General features: G+C 57.6%; 1 protein-coding gene across 1 annotated transcript; it reads left to right on the forward strand.

Moving 5' to 3' along the window:
• The first annotated feature begins 540 nt into the window (after window positions 1-540).
• Window positions 541-7,158, forward strand: IRF1 (interferon regulatory factor 1). Its single transcript, XM_075441383.1, has 10 exons — window positions 541-671; window positions 1,709-1,800; window positions 2,736-2,835; window positions 3,022-3,198; window positions 3,515-3,564; window positions 3,691-3,826; window positions 3,996-4,121; window positions 4,913-4,956; window positions 5,555-5,690; window positions 6,173-7,158. The coding sequence occupies exons 2-10, from the start codon at window positions 1,714-1,716 to the stop codon at window positions 6,271-6,273; spliced, it is 957 nt and encodes a 318-aa protein (XP_075297498.1). The 5' UTR covers window positions 541-671; window positions 1,709-1,713; the 3' UTR covers window positions 6,274-7,158.
• The last annotated feature ends 3,461 nt before the right edge of the window (window positions 7,159-10,619 follow it).

A 10,619-nucleotide genomic window follows, 5' to 3' on the forward strand; every position in this document is an offset into this window, starting at 1 on the left:
CTCCGGCCGGACGACGCCGGCGCTCGCGCTTTGCGCCTCCTCTCGCCCGTTCTTTCCTAGGATCGGGAAGGTTGGGAAAGACCTTTAAGACCACAGAGCCCGACCGTCGAAGGCGCGTCCCGAAGCGCCACTTCCACGCGGTTTTGGAGCATCCCGGGCCAGCCCGGCCCGACGCCGGGGGCAGAGCGGCGGGAAAACACTCCGGGGCGTGGGGAGAGCCCTGCCTCGGGGTCTCCATCCCCGCGCCCGGCTGTAATTACCTAATTAACGGCGAACGCGAGCCGCCAAGCCAGCCGGGCCGCCCCCCCACGCGGGACAGCGGCGGGGCGGGGCCCGCGGCGGGAGGCCCCGCCCCCTCCTCCCCCGCGCCCTCCCCCCCCCCGCGGCGCTGGTGCTACAACAGCGTGATTTCCCCGAAGTGATGCCGGAGGCGGTGGCCAATGGGAGGAGCGGCCGCCCCCAGCGGCGGCGCTGATTGGCCGAGACGCGGCCGGGCCCGGGGCGGCGGGGAATCCCGGGCGCCGCCGCGTTATACCCGAGGGCGCGGCCCGCGGGCGGCAGAGGCGGGACGGCGGCCGGCGGGGACGGACCGCACCGCACCGCACCGCACCGCACGGCTCGGCTCATCACATCACATCACGGCACGGGATCGCACGGCTCGGCACTGCACGGTGGGTCGTGGTCCGCCCCGGTCCGTCCCGTCGCTCGCCCCCCCCCCCCCCCCGCCCATCCCCGCCTTGCACGGCACCGCGGGAAGGAGCCCCGCAGAACCGCCCCCCCCCAGGGACGCGGGTCTGCACGCCTGGCCAAGCGGGGTTAGCCGTGCCGGGAGCAGGGTTGGGGATCGCGGGGCTCATCGCGCCGTCGGGTGGGAGTCGGGCATCCCGTCGCGGCCCCGCACCCAGCCCGCGGGGAGGGACCCCGCACCCAGCCCGCGGGGAGGGACCCCGCACCCAGCCCGCGGGGATCGGGCACGTCCGGGCGCGGCTGCCGCTCCGCGGGCTCGGCCGGAGGCTGCGCTCCGCTGCGGGAGCCGGTGCCAGCGCCGAGCCCCGGGGCCCGATCCCGCGGGCGGCCGCTCTCTCCGGGCCGCCCGGAAAGCTCAGAAATGTTTGGGAAATCCTGGGCCGTCCTGGGGGAAAAACAACAACAAACCCAAACACCGCGAACGGGAAATGATTTCCGCGGGGGGAGGGCCGGGAGGGCCCCCCCGCTCCGTCTGCGCGCCGGGACCAGCAGCGCAGCTAATTGGGGCTCCCCCTCCTTGCGCAATTAAATTATTAATAAGCTTTGAAGAAGGCGGCTGTGCCGTTGGGGCCTCGCCGTGGTTGCGGAGGGGGGGTCCCGCACCCCCACACCCCCCACCCGGGACCCTCGCGCTGGTGCTGGGGTTGAGTCCCCCCCCGGGGCTGGCGGTCGGGGCTCGGTTCCCCCCCACGGGCTGCCCCCCCCCCCCCCCCCCCCCCCCCGCAGCAAGGGCCCGGCCCCGGTTCCGGCATCGCGGCCGTCGGGCGGGGGGGCTTTGTGGGGCGCAGCCGGCGGGGCCCCGGAACTGGGTGGAAGATGCTGGAAACCCAGTTCAGGCTCTGGCAAAAAGCAGCTTGGGTCGTGTCGGGGGCATCGGGGGTGATGGTGGCGGGGAGGGGGGACGCCCCGAAGGGGTAACGCCACGGGGAGCTTTTTTGCTGACCTGGGACTTCTTTCGCAGACAACATGCCGGTGTCCAGAATGCGCATGAGGCCCTGGCTGGAAATGCAGATTAATTCCAATCAAATACCAGGGCTGATATGGATTAACAAGGTGAGAGTTGTTGATCACTATCATTATCATAATTAGTTCTGTTTCCTTAACCATCCTGGTCCTTAGATGACACTAAACACAAGTCAAGATCATAAAGGAAGGAAGAACATGCAGAACACTCGCGAGCATTGTGTTTAAAAAACAAAGGTTTTTGTTTTCAGAAAAGGTACCTCTGGCTGCCACAGAAGGTCGTAGTTCTGTGGTTTTTTCCCTGGGAAAATTCCCAGGAGGGAAATGATAAAATAAAAGCAGAGGGAAATGATAAATTAAAATAAAAGCAGTCTGAATGTGAAGGAGAACCAAGAGAACCCCAAGATCTGTTTTAACTCCTGCTGCCCACCTGAGCTGAGTCACCTCCTGTCCCAGCGGAGCAGCTACTGTCACGCTCCCAGTTGCTCCCAGTTACAAGATTTGGCCTGAAGGAAACTCTGGATTTGTCTGGCTTTGGGCTGGCAGGCGCGTCCCTGGCCCCGCAGCACAGGGTGGGAGGACGAGGCTTATCGATCCGGGTCTCCCTCCCCGAAGTCTCCACGTCCCTCCCAAGGTGGGGTTGCAGCTAGGACAGGTTTTTCGTGGGATTCCTACAGGACCTTAGGAGGAACTTTAAAAAGAGATTCTCTGCCAAAGCGTACCTGGAAAATACGCTGTAGCTGATGAGGCACTCATAGATGAGATGCAATGTATTCAAATGATTTGGGGCTAAAATTGGCAGTATTGCTTGCTTCTGCTGTACCATCCCACACGTGGCTTTCCCAGTTTCTGAACTCTTAGAAAGCCTGGTATGCATCGGACAAAACAGACGGGACAGCGGCTGCTGAATTAAGCTACAGGCCAGAGGGCTTACGAAGTTTCTGAGCTGCTGCTGAGAATTCTTGGATTAAATCCGCCGTTCCAAACTGTTTTTACAATTCAAATCTCTCCTGGTTTAACTTCAGGATAAGATGATGTTTCAAATCCCGTGGAAGCACGCGGCTAAGCATGGCTGGGACATGGAGAAGGACGCCTGCCTTTTCCGGAGCTGGGCCATCCACACAGGTGGGTGCTGGCTTTGATTTCCCTCGGTCGCACCAATGTCTCGGACAAGGCGTTACTTTGGCTGGACTCGCGCTGTATTAACTCCGGGCATAGATGTCAGAGAAAAGAAAAACGTTATTTTTTTGTTGGGTGGGAAGAACTAGCACCGAAAAGTCTAAAACGCTCACCCCCATCTCTTATTTCTAGGAAGATATAAAGTAGGTGAGAAAGACCCCGACCCGAAAACCTGGAAGGCGAACTTCCGCTGCGCTATGAATTCGCTGCCCGACATCGAAGAGGTGAAGGATAAAAGCGTCAACAAAGGCTCCAGCGCCGTCAGGGTTTACAGGATGCTGCCGCCCTTGACGAAGGATCAGAAGAAAGGTGAGCCCTCGGCGGGCCGGCTGGGCTGGCGCAGCTTCCACGACTGCACTTAAGCACCGCGGAGGTTGGGGCATGGCGGACCCCTGGGCAGCACCCGCCGGGGTTGGCCACGGGTAACGGTTCGTACAAGCCGTTCGTTTTATCCCACGGTCTTCGGACGTGCCTAAAGGCATCGTCGGGAGGCGACGGGGCCCGGCCGCTGCCGCCGGCGGGAGCGGAGCTGGCTGAGCGGGGCGCAAAGCTGCGGGAGCTCACGCTCCCTGAAAACGACAGCCACGCCGCCCTTTCTCACGTTCGCCTTACTTTTATTCGGCAGAAAGGAAGTCGAAGTCTTCACGAGAAGCAAGAAACAGGAGCAAGAGAAAGGTATGTGTCTGCAGAGGCGGCTGAAGAAGCTCGAGGTTTTGGTGGTTTTCGTGCTTTTTTTTTTTTTCATAGGGGAACTTGTGCTTTTTTAGACAAGCCTCTCACGCTTCGCCCGTATTTTTGTAGTCGTACGAAGAGCTGACGACGGAGGAGCCGGCGGAGCGACTAACCAACACGCCCCTGCCCGATGACCACAGCGGCTACACCGCTCACGACTACGCGGGGCAGGAAGTGGAGGTCGAGAGCACGTCCATCACCTTGGGTGAGACTCCGCGCTGCGCTCTCCGAGCAGGGTGGAAAGCGCCCTTCGCGCTAAACCCACAAGCTCGGAGCCAGAAGATGACTCTTGGGGCTGGGCCGGCGGGCGGGCAGGAAATGGAGGAGGTTGTGTCTCTCCTGCGAGTGCCAACTCCTCCCGGTGCATCCCGCAGACCTGTCCCCGTGCGAGGTGAGCGGCTCCCTGAGCGACTGGAGGCCGCCGATGGAGATCACCATGGCTGACAGCACCAACGACCTCTACCAGCTCCAGGTGTCTCCTCTGGCTTCGTCCTCGGAAGGTGGGCAGTTCTGTGTTCCTAGCCTGGCCTCTCATCGGTCTGTTGGTTGGAGGCCAGGTGGTGGGATGAAGGGGTGCTTGGGGGGGTCAGGAGAAACACAAGTTGTCTTGGTGGACAAACCTGATGGGTTTGGAGGTCTGGAGCTGCCAGACTGGCCAGCTTATGGAAGGGCAGTGCCACCTGCAGAAGGAGTTGCTTGTGGGTGGAGGGCTCTGAAACGCCATTGACTTTGCCCATGTGGGACAGGCTTCATCTCGCAGGCTTGACGCGATGGCACGGACGGGCCAGGCTGCAGAGGAGAGATTTGTGAGGGTGGGACTGGGGGTTCCCGAGGCGGCTGGAAGGAGGCAATGCCAGAAGCGGGACAGAGTTAGGCACAGTAGTGACAGCGGAGGTAACCGCACTTCCCACTGGGGAAAAAAAATTAATTAACATGGATCTAGCAGAGAGGTTCTTCCTCTGTTGGGGTGCAAATCATCTTCCTCCTGCCCACCCAGGGGGCTCCGCTTTGCCAAAGGCGTTGGAGCCGGCGGGAGCCCCGCACCCCAGCGCACGGTTGCTGAAGAGCATCCGAGACGAAGGGCTGTAGGGAGTTTGGGGCACGGAGCCACGCGTGGGCCTCTGAGCCCCTCCTCGGTGTCACCCGCGCGGAGAAGAGCGACGAGGTGGTGGTGTCGTGTGACAAGAGAGCGCGAAGCGGGTTGCGTGGCGAGGAAGCAGAAGCGCGAGGGCTAACGTGTGAGAAGCTGACATCGAGGTCTCTTCTCTTTTTCTGTGTGTTTACAAAACAGTCACGGATGAAGACGAAGAGGAAATGAATTCGGAGATTTTTAAGGTAAAAGCAGCCCTTCTGGTCAGAATAGAATTGGCCAAAGTTGCAGTTTGTACCAAGACGGGACGGGAAGCAGCTACTTGAGCCAGCCCTGTGCGAGCTGAGCGTGCACGTGCAGTCCAGGACCCCTGCTTAATGAGGAAGCCTGAAAGATTAAATATGAAAAGGCAGCCTCTTTGCAAGCACAGGCTGGAAACACCTCCATGGAAACGTTCCCTCTCCGTGTGAAAGTCGGAGCAAGCTGTCGAGTACTGCTAGAAGCAAAGGTTGCTCTGTTAGAGTCTGCAAAGCCTCTCTAGACTTTTTTATTTGGCCCTTCCCCTCCACCTCCGACATGTATGGCGCTTAATCTGCGCTTCCAGACGTGTCGCGCTCATCCCACTGATAAGGGGGGGGTCCAGCACCGAAGGTGCTCCAGCCCTCCCTGTTTGGCATTAATTTTGTTTTTTAACTGGGGGTAAAACAAGTTTTGTATCATTTAGCACGAGAAGATGTAACTTGCCCTTTTTTGCTTGCCTGTCTTCTAACGAAGAGAAAGGAATAAAGCACTGCGCCCGCGGAAAGATGGGGCCGTTCTTACCATCTCCTTGTTCTCCTGCAGCTGCTGGAACCAGCCCAAGACTGGCATGCCACCAGCGTCGGGGGGAAAGGCTTCCTCACCAACGAGCCCGGCGCGCAGACCCTGTGCGGCGCTTACAGCTACAAGGAGCAGGATGGGGAGATCGACACGACTTCAGGTACCGGCGCCTCGGCTGTGCCCTGTTCCACGGACGAGGCAGACGAGGGTGTCCCTGGCAGATGCTAATTGGGAGGGAGCAAAGGCAGCAGAGGAATTCACGCATCCCTGTATCCTGAGATTTCCAAGTAGCCTGTCAGAAGGCTGTAAGGAACGTGTTCAGAAAAGGAAAAGGAGAAAAATGTCTCCAGTAGGAGCACACTACAGATTTGTCTTGGGGTTATACGTGTGTAACTGTGCCAGCTTTCAGGAGCCCCTTGCAATGTAACTGCAGAGCTTCCACTAGCAATAGCTTCAATGGAGCTGTTTAATAGAGGCTGTTTAGAGTGTTTTAGCAAAATGTTAGTCTAAGGCATTTACTCACATCTGAGATTTTTCCATTTTTGATTTTTTTATATATATGTATACACACACAGACATATATACAGTACTTTGCTCTTGCTGCGTGCGATTCTGTACTCATTCTTGTTTTACTTTGTCTAGGAGAGCTGGAGTTCAGGTTCTTCGACCAGAAAAACACCCTAGACTTCTCCTGGCTGGACACAGTGAGACCTACCATGCAAGTCATCCCCTGTGGCTTGTAAAGCCCCGGCTTCCTCTGACCACGAACTGCGCTTGGGTGGGAACTTTGACAAGCCTGAAGAGAAGGGAGGAAACTGTTTGTTACTGACTGCACGAGGAAAGTAGCTTTTATATTCCGTTTTAGGCCTGAAAATGTTAGCAAGAAAAACTCCATTATTAAAAAAAAAAAAAAAGGACAGACTCCCATCTCCCTCGCAGGCCTCGCCTTGTCGTCGCTTCGGCGGAGGAGCTGTCGCTGGAGGGTTGCCGAAGGGCCGCGGGGTCCGAGCCGCTGGGGAGCCGCTGAGCTGCCCTCCCGCGCCGAGCACTTTACCCGCGGGGTGCTGGGGGGAGACGCTGCAGACGAGTCTCGTCACTATTAGTTTTGGTTGCTGCTTACCTGTGCGACACTGGCGACATTTGAGCTCAACGACTGTCATTACACCTAGTCAGGAAAAATTGCACTAATTGGCCGACTCTTCTTTTGATTTACTCCATCACATAGTTCGTCTTTCAGCTCTCTCAACTTTAAACTCTGTAAATAGTTTAGACCAATAAAATGTGAAAATTCAGTTTAGACTTTGCTTCCACGTAGTACAGTTACCCCGGTCCCCGCGTAGGATGTCACCCGCTCCGAGGCGTGCCCTGTCCGTTTCCACGTCCCCGTTGAAGAGCTGCTGCCTGGAACGATGTTTGCACTGATGGGGGCAGAGCTCTCTCTTCGTAGCGTGCCTGGCCGGGACCCCTGCTCGCGCTCTCCCGGATGCCTGCGGTGCAGGAGAGCGTGGGGTGGAAGAGGTCCTCCTTTGCGTGTAATAGGTAGGAATCGAATCACTAAGCTGTAATAGACTATTTTCTTGTACATTTTATTTTTGTATATAAAGCGTTGTATATTTGTTTTAATAAAAGTGTTTTATATATGACATGTTTACTTTTTCTCATGGGAGAGCTCCCAGAAACATTCCAGATTCCTTGAAAATACCCAAACAGATGGGCTGTTGACAGAGACAGTTGGAGGGGTTTTTTTTTTTCATGAGTCACGAAAGCACAGGGAAGTTCGCGTAGCTTCCTCCTGTTTTCTAACCCCTCTTCCCCAGGCAGCTGATGGGTGGAATCGCATGTGCGTGCCAGTATCTGCCATCACCCGCACCAGTCAGACCCACCGCGGAGCTGGGTTTGTGTCTGCCATCATCGGCACCAGTCAGACCCAACATGGAGCTGGGTTTGTACCTGCTGTCACCTGCACCAGTCAGACCCAACATGGAGCTGGGTTTGTGTCTGCCATCACCCGCACCAGTCAGACCCAACATGGAGCTGGGTTTGTACCTGCTGTCACCTGCACCAGTCAGACCCAACATGGAGCTGGGTTTGTACCTGCTGTCACCTGCACCAGTCAGACCCACCGCGGAGCTGGGTTTGTGTCTGCCATCACCCGCACCAGTCAGACCCAACACGGAGCCAGGTTCCAGGCTCTGCTATCAAACCCCCAACGCACCAAGTCCCTCTCTGGGTGTCCCCAGCAGCACCGCTGTCAGCTGCCATGATGAGCTCAGCAGCCGCCTGGCTCAAGAACCGGGGCTGGCCTAAAAAGAAGGCACACGGCGGAAGGCAAGGGGAAAGCAAGCTGGTTTTCCCCGGGATATCTGAGTCGTTTGCCAAGCTTTCCAGCCGGAGAGGTCTGACAAGTTGCTGCATCATCCGGGGCGAGAGGCGAGCGTGGCTGACGCGGCGTGTCTCCAGCTGCAGCCGCCGGCACCCGACGCTGCCTGGAAACCCCCTGTGCTGAACAACGCCGCGCCGGCCTTTGGGGAAAAACTTCATTCGCTGAGCAAGGGTGAGGGGGAACCGAGGAGAGGACGGGGAAGACCCAACCCACAGAGCTGGAAACAAAGCGGACGTTTCCTACCACCATCGGCGCGGGCTCCGCTGTGACTTGAACTGCAGACACCGATGTGGGATTTACCCAGGGAAGAGGGGGGAAAAAAATATGGAGTGGTGGGTCCCGAATGCGGCACAGCAAGGTGGCCGGGCAGGGAGAGGCTGGCGGGGTTACGGCAGTGCCTGTTAGTCATTAACTGGCCCTACCTGAGATGACCCAAGGTGGGCGGCACCAGGCAGCGAGCACCTTCCTACGGCCTCGTCGGGGCTCCGTGTGGGTGGCGGCGAGGACCGTGCTGTCCCCCCGCCGCGGGCACGCTCCCTGGCAGGGTACCTGGCCCGAGGGTCCATCTCCGGGGAGGGGATCCACGCAGCCGGGATCCCCCCGGGTACCAGGGCTGATGGCACCCACCCCAAATCCCGCACAGCTCCCCGGTGCGGATCTGGAGCCGGATTATTCTGAGCACAGAAATCACCCCTAAATCAGACCTGAGCCCTGGCCAGCTGCAGCAGCAGCTACTGCCAGGGAGAGCGCCCGGGGCTGCTGCACCCAGAGCCACCTTCGCAGCCCGGGGAGGGACACGGTCCCGGCGTCACCCACACAAACGGAGGAAATCGCTTCTGTTTAGGAACGGCTGCAAGTTTGTCACACGTGGGGGGAAGGGGCCGGAGAGAGAAGGGAAACTTCCTATGATGCAAACAGTGCTAAAAATAAAGCAGAGGTTAATTTGCCCATTCATGCATTAAGAGGAGCAAGTTTTCTCCACAGTTATGCTCAGATTCAAAAGAAAAAACAAACCCACCCCCCAGCAGTTAAATTTTCACAGGTAAACGGTTCGCCCAAGCTTTGAGGACAGAAGAAAACAGCAGCCAGCGCCTCGCCAGGGACCACAGACGTGCTCCAAGCGCGTTTCTACCAGGATGGAGGAGCAGCTTTCCTTCGCCGCCTGCCAAGGCACCTGCGTGACCGCCCACCCGCTCGTTGGGTGCTTTGCCAGCGAAAGCCCACGATCAGCTGGAATTTATCCACCCAGTTGCTTCACTGGGTGAATAACTGCCCAGTTCAAAGTATTTTGTTGTTGTTTTGGACTCCATTGGAGGGGAGGGAAAAGCAGCGTGGTGCTCTGGGGCTGAGGAGGGGTGCCAGTCACCAAAGCCCTGCCGAGGCTCGGAGGCTGCTGCGCCCCGTCGATGCCCGCCCGGCTCCTCCACTTTCTCTGGGGCCGGGGGGATTCATGGAAGATCCATTGCTTCTCCCAGTGCAGACTGTGGAGACCTTTCGGCTGCTCGTACCCAGAGGAGCATCGCGAGCTCTGCAGGGTAAACCTCCCGCGTGGGCTAGGCAATGAAAACACTCTTCACACCTTGGCATTGGGTTCTTGTGAACTTCTCTGTCCTCATCGAGCTCTTCATAGACCCAGGAAACCTCATGCAACTACATCCCAGGAGAGCAGGTCATCGGGGAGGGCTCACCCCTGCCAGAGCCAGACAAAGCAGCAAAAGGACAGTTTATACGGGCAGGGCTGGAAGGGCAAGCGGCTCCTTCATGTGCTATGAGCTTGGCGTGACAGAGAGGAAGATCTACGGGCAACTGCTGTAAAAATGCTGCCTCTCTGCAGTAGAAACCCAGATGGAATTGCTATATAATCAGTGGTCATTTGGGCAATGAAGGGAGCTGGGGCTCGAGCAGGGGCTCTCCATCACTTCCACCGCATTTCAACCGCCACGGGCTGCAGCTCGCTTGCAGCACTTGAGCCCATTTATAAACAAATCCAAAATTCTCCTCATTTAGTTTCAGAGCTTTAGGATGTCGACAGGACAAAGCCTCCCGAAAATAAGACGACGGACTCGGAACAGTCCCGCAGTCTGACCCTGGGAGAACCCTGCGGCGACTCGGGCACCGATCCTGCTGCATCCTGCATCGAGGTGGCAAACCTTGGTTCACGCCAACGGAGATTTTCAGTGCTGCAGAGGCGAGGATATCCCACATCCCCTAACTGCAGCTTTTCCCAGTGAAAACCCTTGACCTATAAATAAGGAGTTGTTGCTTTTCCCCCGATCGTTGTCCAAACAGCTCGTTAAAATGCCCTTCCATAATTAGAGGGGAACAGAAGTTCCTCCTCTGTGGTCTGCTCAGCACATTGCTCACAGTGTGCAACCTACGAGCGGCTCGACACCGCGCTGCCCAAAGGAGCCCTCGGCTCTCGCTTGCCCGGAGCGGTGGCACCGTGCGTGAGCTTTGCCCGACAGGCAGCAGAGCCTGCAATTACTGTTTCGCTTTTATTTGCCATGGCGATTGAATCCTGATAACCGGACACGTTTCCCGGCAGTCCCATGATTTACGGTGTCACACCTATAAAGGACACCAGTGCTTCAGACCAAAGGTATGAATTTATAACTGCAAAAAATGGGGGGAATATTTGTTTGTGGTGCAAAGGCAAACTATTGCTGAGATAGCAGCCGAGTGTCTGGCACTGCAACCACTATCTCT

Source organism: Opisthocomus hoazin, chromosome 22, assembly GCF_030867145.1.
Source record: "Opisthocomus hoazin isolate bOpiHoa1 chromosome 22, bOpiHoa1.hap1, whole genome shotgun sequence".
NCBI lineage: Eukaryota > Metazoa > Chordata > Aves > Opisthocomiformes > Opisthocomidae > Opisthocomus > Opisthocomus hoazin.

Bases quoted from the DNA above. Each gene is read 5' to 3' on its own strand.
- IRF1 (XM_075441383.1), top strand. From the start codon at position 1,714: ATGCCGGTGTCCAGAATGCGCATGAGGCCCTGGCTGGAAATGCAGATT. The intron at 3,827-3,995 runs GTGAGACTCCGC...TGCATCCCGCAG, and splicing joins GAGCACGTCCATCACCTTGG to ACCTGTCCCCGTGCGAGGTG. The intron at 5,691-6,172 runs GTACCGGCGCCT...TACTTTGTCTAG, and splicing joins GGAGATCGACACGACTTCAG to GAGAGCTGGAGTTCAGGTTC.